Below are 13367 nucleotides of genomic sequence, written 5' to 3' on the forward strand. Positions count from 1 at the left end.
CTATTTTTCAGTTCCCCATGTTCCTCTGTGCTATTAGAAACATGAACATAATTAATGGGCTGATTACACTACAATTCAAAATAACTGATAGGGGACATAACAGATTGCATTTCTGAATATATAACAGCAAGGAGGAAAAATAATCCTTGCATATGTATCAAAATACCATAATATCTGTAGTAGTACATACAGACTTTTTTTCATACTGATATTAATGAGAAAATTGTAAACGTGGTCAATTTTAGTTTGCTGCAGCTGGCAGGTGTGCAAGTAGTGTGACATCTGTCCCATTTTACAAGTCTTTATTTATCTTCCTCTCACTGGGGAACCTTGTAAGTTCACAATACCTCTGGAAGTATGAACAGAGGGAGAACAAATGTGTCCTGGCAACCTTCAGTTCAGTTTAATTATTGAGCAAGTGAAGAGACGCTGTGTGTCTCCAGTAGGTCCACTCATCATGCAAACACACACAGAGGCGATAGAGACACTGACAGAGGCACAATCAAGATAAATCCATTCCTGATTTGCTGTAAAATACAGTCTGGCTGGCATCATCGCATCCTATCAGATTGAATTAGCAGAATCAGAGCGTAATGATCATATGCATTACAGAAAGCTCAGATGTATTTAGCACTCATCATACAAATGGTAGTCATGAATCTTTTATGATTATGGCATGCGTCATGTGTAATGAGTGCATACATTACATGCATGTAGTGTTGTATTAAATCTGACAGTTGACAGATTATGTATGTTTAAAAAGACATTTTAGACAAGTTAATGTTCAGTTTTTCAATAATAATAAAAAATGGCAAGTAAAATAATAGTATTGGGATTAATTTTTGTTTTGTAGTGCAGTCAGCAAACATCTTGGTTAGGCTAGTGATTTTTCTTTATTTAGACATTGTCTGAGGTTATAAATACTGACACTGATATCCCACACTAAAACTATATATTTAAATATATGCATTCTCTTTTGGATGAAGTAAAATAACAGAAATTAAATGATAAAAACAGGCCCGTAGCCAGGCGGGGTTCAGGTGGTTTGAAAAACGTACGCCCCACTGTCAAAGTCCAGAATTTGGCCGCTATATATATATATATATATATATATATATATATATATATATATATATATATATATATATATATATATATATATGAGCTAATTTGTCCCATTTTTGACAGTATGTAATTATAAATTGTGAAAATAACACATAGAAGAAGGCTTTAAAACAAAGTTATTTTTTAATTATTCAAATTTATAAATTCTGACTAAGGAAATGAGCTGGCCAGTTTGCTATTTACCTACAGGCTACAGTTTTTAATGTTTTTTGTTGTTGTTGGTTTTTAATCACTTCTAACAGATTCCTAATTGTTTTCTTTTAATGATGCATGATAATAAACTTGTAATACATATTTTTTCACATTTCTTTATTCACATTAATTTATTTAAAAATCTAATATCATAACATTATTAATCAAAATGTAATAAATTAGATTTTAAACGCACATTTCTAAAAAAACACTTGGTAAAACAGTACGGTAAGCACTTTGACCAAATTGTAGGAAATATTTTTTTTGCAACAAAAAGTGTGGTTATGATCAGAATCCGTCAAGTAATGCAGCAAAGTTTAATGCTTAAAATGTCACTAAAATGCTATATTTGATAGAAATTGAGGAGAATAACTGCAATAAGCTCAAAGTTTTGAAAAAAAAGAACAGTCCCTTTCAATAGGTTGGCTACGGGCCTTAAAAATAAATTATGTAAATGTATCATAGATCACATGACAAATTATCTAAAAGTAGGAAAAAATTAAACATTGCATGCTAAAAACAGGACACAATGTGCTGTATTAAGATTAATGAATTGTCTGTTTTATTCTTCTTACATGTATTTCATCAGCATTTTCCATTTAACCCTGCATTGCATTGCTTATTTAACAAATAAAATGCATGAAATTTATGTTGCAAAAAATAACCAGTATATTATTCCTTTATTCAGTGTAATAATTAAATTATATTTATTCAAACACCATGTCAACATTCTTGGAATGCTCTTGCATACTTTTTTTTTTAAATAATAGTTTAAAAGGTACCTAGTCTATATTTTGTAATTTTTCACTGTAAACCTCTAAATACACTGTTGGAACTTTTCATATGTGGGTTAAAGCTTGATAAAACATTTTACAATATAACTGTGCTGTTTATGTAAAATAATATATATATCTTTAAACATTAATACTGCACGTTAAGGCAACTTAGTTAATATGACTTTACTACAGCATGATAACCCTCACTTTTTCTCAAAAAAAAAAAAAAAAGTACAGTACAATTAAGGAAATCATTGTAAAATGTGCAGGCTGATGCAGTGAACAAAACCTCTTTTTTATGAAACTGTGCCCAAAAGACACTGTCGTTATTTTATTCCATAATAATATCAACACAAAAATAATTCTTCATTATTGCCATTAAACAGAAGGTGCCATAGGAAAAATAAATCATAATATAATATAATATAATATAATATAATATAATATAATATAATATATAGCCTAAGAAATTTCAGCCGTCCATTTTAAATAAGCAGAGTCAGTGTTGAGGAAGGGCATCCGCACTGATTGTGCCGTGATGGGACAGTTTGCATAGTGCATTAGAAACAGCGCTCACAGCTCCCGTCATTTCCATCTGAGAGACTCCATCGTCGCTCCTCTCTGTTCAGGTAACGTTAAACTACCCGACACGAGCAGTTCGTCTTCGTCGTGTTTTTCATGTTAGTCTCCGGTTCCCAGAAGAACACATAGTAAATAGCCAAGACGAAAGCTGCGACGGAAACGCACAGAAAGTAAGCGATCCCCATGGCCACTTTCACCCAGATCTTCGTGGCTCTGTTGGCGTGCTTTACCCGCTGGTCTCCGGGATAACTCGGTCTCCGCTCCGCTCCTCCGTTCGACCTGGCGGGGTTGTTTCCTCTCATTTTTGAGGTGACGGATGCTCTAGGTTATTCCAGTGGTCAGTGTTTGTTTCTCGGAGGCTCTGACTGAGGTGTGCTGTGAATCCGCTGAATCAGGTGACTGACTCTCTCCCGCACTTCTCTTGAGGGGATGACGGAGCGTCCTCTGCACCACCACTGCCTCTCTCATTCCTCATATATGCACACTAGTTTTAAGAGAACACAGGGCGGAGTTCAATCTGCTTCACCACTGATTCAGCTCTTATCATTTTTTTTGTAATTATGCAAAGGCTCTTTGCAGAAATTAGGATTTGCAAATGTCTTGTTCAGATAAAACGTCATAAGGGAATATTATATAACAAGACCGCTGTTTCTGTTAAGAAAAGTGATTAATGGTCCCACGAAGTGACTATCTTTGTAGTGTACTTACAAATTGATCTTTGTAACCATTCAGTTTTCACTTAAGCAAAATTTACATGTGGCCATATTGTACCTTACTTTAAAGGTATATAAATATATATCTCATGAAATGTTTGTGCCTTTGTTTCTGAATTTAGTTTAATTTAACCACAGAGGGGATGTTTTTCTGTAGGCTACATATTTAATACAAATTTGTTTAAAGTTGTTTTACAAACTTTATAGCCATATATACCCCCCTTCCACCTATTTATAGTTATGTGTTTGAGCATTTCCAAAAGTCTCATATATTTTATTACACTATTAAAACTATCATATTTTATCCATAACCTGCAGAATATAAAAACTAAGGCTAATTATTTTTAACTAACAAAACATTTAATATATACCTATTATTTAATAGTTACATAAAAAAAATATGCAAAAAAAAATCATCAGCCTTACACTTTACTTTCCATTGGATTGCAACCCCTGAGGTTATTATGCTAGATTAACATCACAGCATTAACGTTAGTTGCAGCAGATTGATTTTACGGTACAATGTTAAACTTTAATGGCATTCACATACATTAAAAAAGCCACGACTGAACATGGAGGACGACCTCTAAGTTGCTCCAAGTCTCCAAAATTAAACAAAAAAGTTATAGTCTTATAGTTATAGTCTTGTGCTATAAACATTGTGCTCATTATTCTCATTAAGTGAGATAAATATTAAATTAAACAAATGAATAATGATTATAAAAAATAGACTGCTGCACTTTTTTGTGTCGTCAGTAAGCTTGTTTATACAGTTCCTATAAGTGTATGTGCACCATTGTGTGCAACATTTGTATGCTTATAACCACCTCAGAGGATAGAGGGGGTCGCGATTCACTGGTGTTGTAATTTTAGAAGTTGCGGGCTAAAAAGTTTGAGAACCCCTGGTCTATATTGCCTAATTCAATATAAATAAAATTAAACATCGTAACACATTCACTACATCAAAGACTAACAAAAGCTGCAAAGATATATTGCTCATTGCTAGCTCATGTTATCAAATGCATTATCCAACACATTAAAATCTAAACTTATTTAACTTGTTAAATTCTATTAAGTGTTATCAAAATGTGATTTATTTTATTGGAAAAAGAAAACTTAAAATGATCAAATAAACTTGCTGAGATGTAATATGAAAAAAGTATTGGTCTTAAGACAAAAAACAATTATAAGTAAGGCAAGTATGTCATTTATTTGATATGACAGCTTACTAAATACAGATAAAGTTACACTGCTTACTTACTTTTCACACATCATACATAACACAGTGATTAAAGCAACAACAAATTATGTCCAGTAAGCTTAAAAAAACAAATGCCTGAAATCTTAGGAGGATACTTTGGAGGAAAATCAATACTTTAGTATCATGCTACGTGCACTTCTCAAAAGCCAAACCAAACCTCCTACAAGCGGCAAACCAAATTATATAATATAGAAGTTCTTTCTAACCCCAAACAGGAAGACATTTCATCTGCAGGGAGGTGCAGCAGGTACGATACAATCACAAATGTCATGATTCTTTCTGCTCCGTGAGCTCAACTGGAAAATAAAAGGGAAATTCAATGCACACACACAAAAAAAGAAACAAACACTCGCACAACACATTGGAATGTCTGTCAGTTTAAAAGACATAAACATATTGCATGTTATCAAGCTCCAGCTCCATCCATTCAAAATCAGGAACACACAAATACACTTGTGATAAATGCAGTACTTAAACATGATGCAACAACAAATAAAAGGTCAAAACTAAAATTGGACTTGATTGTATGCATGATCTGTCACCCAAGTCATTTCATCATTCTCATTCAAACTCATAATTTTGCCATGATTTTATAATCTTTGGTCAGTGTGCACATTATTTCTAGGGCATCAATTGACTAAGCTAAACTTAAAAATTTGGAGTTCATTCTCATGAATATAATATTAAAATGTAATGTGAGAATTCTTTAGTTAAAAAAAAAAAAAGTAATGCCCTAGTTTATGACGGGACTGCAAAAAAGTGAAGCATCCCACTCTCAGCAATAAATACAACTTCATATATTGCCTTTTGACATTAAAATATAAATCTGAGCTCAGATATCATGTTTATGATGCGCCAAACGTTGTTTCAAACAACATTGGGGAACAGGAACTTGCATTGCTCCGTCATAAAAACCTAATTTTGTGGCTTGAGTTTAACATGCTTTACTTAATCCCAGTGTAAACGTGAGAAAAGAGCAGCAGCAGCATAGCTAGACAACAGCACTGTCCCAACCAATGAGGAATAATTAAATAATACACTGAGTAGTTTGGATGAAGCGATGGCAAGGATCCAAGGACTCCCCTCGAACCTTTAATTTACAGTCAACAGCCGTCCATTACACCTGATGTCTCCACTTTTCTCCGCTTCTGGTCTGCGCATTAAGTCCTCAGCCTGTTGACATATATAAATCAGTCAGAATTAAGAAATTATTATTAACATGGAAACATGGATAGAGTCAAAATGCTTAGTAGCTTATGGCCTTGTTTAGATCTGGTAATGGGATGTGTTTGGACAATTGGATCCCAAGTAGATGAGCGAGAAAGATTCCTGTTTTGATCAAATTTCTTTTTCTTTTAGACAGGTACAGTAATGCTATGTTACTATTTTAGTCATGCAAAACTGATGTAGATTCTGTTGTTATTTCAATGGGTTATAAGCCAGAAGTGTTGTTGAGCCACTGAAATCTTCCGGTGAAAGACTGATGTGAATATTTTCAGTTTCATAAGCTCCCTTTTACAGCATCTATAATGTAGATTTTTATTTTGTTTAATAACATAAGTAAAACAGCGCTTTTTTGCCCAGCCTGCTTTACTAAGTTGGCTTTATATTCACATTGGTTAATTTTTTAACAGATGACAACATGTGACGTGCTCCTTTTATTGTTTACCATGCTACTTTGAATATTCTGTCTGAAATTACATGCAAGTATGGCTTTGTAGTAAGTGTAACACCTGCAGCCCACCGGCAAACCAATAAGCATACAGTAGTTGCTTTAAGACAAAGCACGTGACGGTGATACCAGCGATCCTTGCATGCTTAAAATATTGCACATTATAACAACTTTTGCTTGCCACACAACTGAAAACATGCTTGATATAATAGTTTGCAATATTTTAAAAGTACTATAAAGTTTTCTAACTGGCGAATGACATGATCTAGTGGGTTGTCTACGGTCATCTTTAAGGTGCGCGTTTGTAATTTCAGGAGTCGTGCCTTTGAAAGGCAGGGGAGAGACGGTGTTTCAAAGATATTATGCTAAGGATTAGCATTTTGGCAGATCACCTACTGCACCTTTATTGCAATTTTGTCTACTAGATGACAAGTAGATGAAACTAAATTCAGTTGCAACTGGGTTAATAATATGCTGTTTACACTGTTAAGAATGAAAATGCTCTAAGACGCTTTCAGACTGATGCTTTTATTTTATTTTAGATTAAGAAACACATCTCTGTCCACACTTTATAGCCTAAAACGCATGATACAAAACCATTCACACGCACTTGAATTTTTTTGAAGAAAGTTATTAACTTTTTCAGGCCTGAATTAATAGAAAAAGAAATTGACTGGACGACAACTGAATGAAACTTAATTCAGGTGGAATCCAGGTCTAAAATGGTGTTTAAGAATGAAAATGCTCCTCATCCAGACTGCACTTTATACTCATTTTCAGAACAATGACCATTTACACTTACTGGGCTTATTTTGCCGGCTTCCATTTTTGCAGTTTACTGTTTGTATAATGGTCATGAGAGGCGTTTGACAAATCAGGATACGATATGCAATAGCCCAGAAGACCAATCAAAGAGCGACTGTGGATATTCCCACCTCCGTTTTCAAAAGTCTGCTTTTTAGTCCAGCTATACTGAAAAGGATTACAAACTAAAACAGGGCCTTTAGTATTATCAGAATGCTTTGTGTTTGAAGGTTGAATCTGCCAGAGTAGTGTGGATGCCAGGCGTACCTTGCCATAAAAAGCATGCTTTGGTAATCTTTAATCAAAATCGAACTATTTGCTTCCATTCCGGGATAGCATTCATTGACTGATGATGTCAGATTGACGGCATGGGGGAAATGTATCAAAGACTATAGAGTACACAAGACATGTCACGCATATAGTTTGAATGGAGAAAAGTGTACCGGTCAATATGGCGAATGAAGCCCCATCTATGAGTACAGGAGCCAATCATCAATCGCTATAGACTGACGATTCTCCAGGGCAGAAGCTCATTACAGACATGTGCTTTTATGACAGTATGTGGTCAACAACTGGAACATACTGGAATATCAATGAATACTTGCTTCATAGACATAAGAAATATATGCAGATAAAGCTTGAAATCTGTACTTTTAAATGAACCAAGTGCACTTGAAAACAAAAAGTTTTTTGGTTTTGTAATCTGTATGAAACGAACGTGCGGTACAGTCGATCCAGTGAAACAAACATCACATGACAGCAGCTACTCAAACGCTCAAACATGTAACCTAAGAGTCGCTGTTAATTCTGGAGGAGATTCGCCATCAAGACCAAATTGTGAATTACTTTAGAAGACCAGCGTGATCTGACGAAGCATTAATTAGAGGATGATAATGTGTAGAACAGCATTAAATGCAGTTGGTGTCGTGATTTCGTTCCTTTCGAATGCGCATGTGCATTAGCATAGGCAATCTGAAAAATACAGATTTTTGATTTGAACGTTTAGAAACTAAACTTATGAGACTGTTAATGTTGAATTTTATAGGCGATTCCAAATATGTAATTTAATCGTAAGCTTGGCAAACAGATGGCCGCCGAGTGAAATAACTTGCCTGAAAGGGACTTTGAATATACTTAGCTGTGCCCCTAACCATTAGTTTGCTGCGAGTGAAAGATAAAAGCAGGAGCAACAAAATAAACACTATCCCCATCATAATATTTAATTTCAGTTGGAATGCTTTGTCATAGTTGTTATAGAAATTAAAGTCTGAAGCAACTATGATTGACTTCGATTACTCTCTTAAAATGTCATTGAGCCACAGACGATGTAAAAATAGGCAAAACCCTCCCCCAACAAAAACACAAAAATGTGGTGACTACCTTGCATTCCTCTTTAGAAATAAGCACTGTTGAATTGGTGCATTTCTGTGGTCAAATACAGGCTTTTATGTATAAAAAAATTAACATGCTGCTATTAAAGATTATTTTATCCAGAACAACATACAGGAATGTGATTTTGGTAACTTGAACTTGAATTTAGACCCTGTATTTTGACTCATTGACTGCTTAGTGAGGTGGTTTTATTACATCTCTAATGCAAAAGTCATCTGCAACTTCCCCATATATTTTTTTTGCAATAAAAAATGTTTTCCTGGACATTTCCTCCTGTTAAACAGGCTAAATGTAGCATAGAAATTGAATTAAAGGAAATAGAAGAATCTGGTTATTGAGCCATTAGTGATCTCTATAATGCATGTGGGCAATGGAAATCTGAATGAGGGAACTGGCCAGAAACCACATCCACTCATTAGTTGATAATGAGTCGTTAGTCGCACAATTAACTGGTATGATGTAATGACAATAAGGAGGAGTAGGTGGACAAGGTCATTGAGTCCAAATGATTAAGTGACAAGGTTGAGCCTGTGGCACTGGAGAGGATATGACATCAAACATTCACAAAACACTAGCACTGTGTCTACTCCAGACTACGGACGCCTAGTCACAACAGCTTCAGGCTGTATAGACAGTTGCATATCACTTCTCCTTTGTGTCAATAAGTCAAAAATTAAATGTGGCATCGGAGATTTGTTGCATCATAAGTAGACATAAGCAATGTTTGTAATATGATTTATTGCCTAAAGTCTCGCCACTTGTGTCTGGAGTAGAGATGGTGTAAGGAGTAAATCAAATTACAAACTGGCTAAAAGGGAAATGGAACCAATCAGACGGAACAAGCATCACAACATTTATTTGCCATTCAAGCATCATGCCAAATGACAACAATAAAAACTACAAAAACTTGTATGATGAGTAAAAATCATTTCCTACAGTGTATACAATCTCAGATGCGGTCACACTAGAGATACAAACATTATAGACATCCTATTGTCGGTAGTGTAGCGATGCATGTAGCATAACGCACACACAGATTACATTCAAATCAAGCAGCTATCTGTTGGTCAACATCACAAATTTGTGTAACCAACTTTAACACATTATGAAATCTTTCGCCTTCATGCGAAGATTGTGTGGATTTCTATTGAATATTGAATATTTTGCCTGCACAAATTCACTGAACAACAGTGAATGTGACCACAGATTTAAAGAAAATTAAAGGTGACAAATTTCAGACTTTAGAAATTACAGGATAAAGGCCACCAATTACATTTCTGGTTAGATTTTTATATGGAAAGTCATTTTGTGCATGATATACATTTGTATTTGAGCTTTTGTTAATTTTTTATTTTTTTGTTTACTTTGCTAGTTCATAAACCTAGAAATCAAGTTTGATTCTGGGTTTCCATTCCTTTTGATCAAATAATTTATTATTAGTAAAGCGACTATATAGAACAGAACCCTAGAACTAGATGCTTTCATATTTCAATGATTATTAAGTTTTTGTTTTTTGAGTTTTCCTGATATCCGCATGTTTTCAAAACCATGATTAACGCAGTGTTAAATTTGCAGTTCATATGAATAAAGAATGGCTTTAGGTCTGTATTCACACTTATCTGGTTTGGTTGGATTAAAATGAACTTATTTATTGGAATAAGTGTCAACACTGAAATACAAACCTTGGTGTGAACCAAACAAGTGGACCGTTTGGTCTGAAAAATGGCACTGAGAACACTAATGAACCAGGGATTATTATATAATTATGTTTTGGTCTGCATGGTTTGGGGTTTAGTTAAACACTAAACACAATATTGTTTTTTTATTAGGTGTAGTTTGCTTCACACTGCCCTTTTCTTTACCCTATAATAGACAGAAATGCTTGCACTTCACTGGCATGGTGTTGGTCATGCAACAATCATCTGTGCTTTCTGAAGAACCACTACTGACAAACTCTTGCTGAAGCCCTAAGGGACCGTTCGCACATTGCATTTATTGCTTTATTTCAAATGTGGACACGTAATTTGAGAGCAACACAGTTGTGAAATGTGTATAGTACACATTTAAATTATAACGGTAGACTAGTTAATATAGGCAAATGCAGAACAGCCAAACACGGCAAAGTGTTTTCTTTTATCCATAAAAAAACTTGGCTCAGTGGTGAAGCTGGGACTTAGTTGACAGTTGGCTAGTGGTGGTTCATTGTAGAGCGAGGCTGATGGTTACTGCAGGTGCCATGGGTATGCAACTCAAACTATGACATCCTGCTAAGTCAAAAGGCGCAGGGCTTTCTGCAAATGTGTAGGATTGAGGTTGGATCATATTCATACCTTAAACCACAGGTGTCAAACTCAGTTCCTGGAGGGCCACAGCACTGCAGGTTTGTTGCTAGATCAGATATGGTTACGGCCGGAAGTTAACAAAAATTATTTAAATTATTTATTAAATTTCCCATTAATTGAATTTTATTAACGACTACCCCAACCATCACAGTAACATAAAAGCAGTAGTTGTACAGAGTATTATTTATGTTATCTGTTATATTAACCAATAAATTGTATTTTTTAATGTCTACCCCTCCCCTAACCCTGACACCAACTGTCACAGTTCTGTAAAAATATTAATTATTGTTATGCAGTGCCTGTATAACAAACACTGCTATATTGATGTGCATATCACATGTTCAGCCGGCCGTTTATCCTATCTACACTTTAGCGCTCTGCACAGTTTAGCTTTTTTTAACCCTAATTAAGCACACCTGATCAATACTAAATGAGTCATTCAGGCTTGTTTGAACCCTGCTGGTAAAGCCGTGCTCACACAGGACTTTTCACCCCATAGACTTCCATTCATACGCAAGCGAATGCAGCAGACCTGAAATGCAAGCTTGTGCGACAAGTTTCGCATGTCACTGCGTTCGAAAGTTCAAGCTTGGTGAACTCTGATCTGCAAAATCACATCATGTGATTGTGTGAGACCAATAAGCTGAAATCATGACCTCTCTGTACAGAGATTAAAAATATGGAGCAATCGCTCGCTTTTTTAACGCGTAATCGTCTCGTTTAATCCCACCCATTTTTGCAGCACCATATGACAGAATTTCTCAAGCTCGAACTCTAGTGTGACTACGATTTAAGTGTGCTGAAACAGGGTTGGAACTATATTCTGAGAAATTTAGAAACTAGGAACAGAGTTTGATACCCTAGCCTAAATTAACGAGAGTTTGTTTGGAAGTAGATTAAGTACAACCTCTAAGTACCAGTTGGGTCTCGGTCCATTTGTTTGGTGCGCAGCAAAGTGCAACTGCTGTGTTCATGCCTCTACACCAAAGGGACATAGACATCAAAGAGATAAATTAACATGAGCTTGATTAAACAGAACCAAACAAGACAGGTGTGAATAAACCCTTTAAGAGAAACCCTGATTTTCTAAAAAAAATACCCTGATTTCCACCCTAGTAAACTTGGTACATTCATTCTGTGTGGCCTAATGGACACTCATACATGATGGACATTAAAATGGCATGAAATCCAATAAGACGTCATACAGATGCTACAAACAAGATTTGGTTTCCTATATTCAATTCATCTTTGCAAGCTGCTCTGCTAGAAAAGTCAATCAGCTTTTTAATGACCCTACAGAGCAGTCAAATGGCATCCTGTTGGGATGAGCTTATAGATCATTCCTGTTTTAAATCTACACACACACACACAGCTGCAAAAATGGAATAAAATCAAAACAATTATTTGCTCAAGCAGATTGTGGCATGCATGAAAGGGTAGAAGCCAGAACCACATTCAAGCATTTCATCCAGGCAGAGGTGCGAAATCAAAAAGGTGCATGATCAACAATGAGGGGGATCCAGGAGCACAGTAAACACAGGATATTAGTCGTGCTGGAGGAGGTGTATAAGTTCACAGTGGAGAAGGACAGCCAGTGTGAAGCTGCAGACAAAAGTGCTGAGTCCTGTCGCAGCCTGAGGTGCTGCACTCCCATTTGTCAAAGATGATAAAAACAAGCCTGATAGCATATGCCATCTTATGCCAGAGACAGATGGACACAGAGATGTAAAAGAGACATGAGTATAGTGAACAGGGAGGGGGAGAGACAGACAGAGAACGGAAATACTGAAGTGTGCAGGAAAAAAGGGGGAGGACGTTCATTAGTTGTTAGAAGTCAGCCGAAGTAAGGGACTTCTTTCGAAAAGCCACAGTCTCAAAGCTGGTAATAAGAACAGCACCTGTGGACGGTTGCTCTGAAGAATCCACTGATGTTTCCTCTTCAGGACTGGTTTCACACTGACTCTGGTCCAGCTCAACATTAGGGACATCGATTTCCTCTGCATTACAGGACAAATTGGATATTACAGTTACTGCTTAAACTGGAGGAAATCATAGAGTGAGAATACTGTGTGAATGAATTGTTTGGACTTACTGCTCTGGCTGGTGCTGTCTGAGGTGGGCGAAACTATGGGTTCTTGGCTGCTCGAGGTGGTAGTGTCGGGAGATTTAGCTCGTAAAGACTCCTTTTTTGTTTCACAGGAAGTGGAATCCACCACTGCTTGCAGAAAGACAGTTATGTTCTTAATGTTTAAAATACAAAGACACTAACAATGCTGAAAAACAATATTTAGAGGCATAGTCACAAAATTTTTTTTCTCATCTCTTAAGTGGTTAATTTCATTTTCATTGTTAGTTTATTTTATTAAAGAGCCCCTATTATGGGTTTTTGAAAATTACCTTCCATGCAGTGTGCAACATAGCTCTAAGTAAATGAAAACATCCAGCTGAGATTTAAATCTGAAAGTGCACTTAGTTTAAAAGTATAGATTTAAAAAAAAACATTCAGAC

General features: G+C 35.7%; 1 protein-coding gene across 8 annotated transcripts in view; it reads right to left on the reverse strand.

Moving 5' to 3' along the window:
* Positions 1-4578: 4578 nt before the first annotated feature.
* Positions 4579-13367, reverse strand: part of ccdc9 (coiled-coil domain containing 9) — a 30048-nt gene continuing 21259 nt past the window's right edge. For 7 of the 8 annotated variants that reach the window (XM_087282938.2, XM_087282937.2, XM_087282934.2 and 4 more), the window contains 3 exons: positions 12952-13074; positions 12758-12856; positions 4580-5822 (listed from right to left, as the gene is read on the reverse strand). In XM_087282938.2, the coding sequence (XP_087139064.1) occupies positions 5818-5822; positions 12758-12856; positions 12952-13074 (227 nt within the window). In that variant the 3' untranslated portion in view covers positions 4580-5817. Of the gene's footprint in view, positions 5823-12757; positions 12857-12951; positions 13075-13367 lie in introns of all 8 variants that reach the window. The other variant, NM_001075106.2, reaches the window with a different exon arrangement.

Source organism: Danio rerio, chromosome 15 (assembly GCF_052040795.2).
Source record: "Danio rerio strain M-AB ecotype USA chromosome 15, GRCz13ab, whole genome shotgun sequence".
Classification (NCBI taxonomy): Eukaryota; Metazoa; Chordata; class Actinopteri; order Cypriniformes; family Danionidae; genus Danio; species Danio rerio.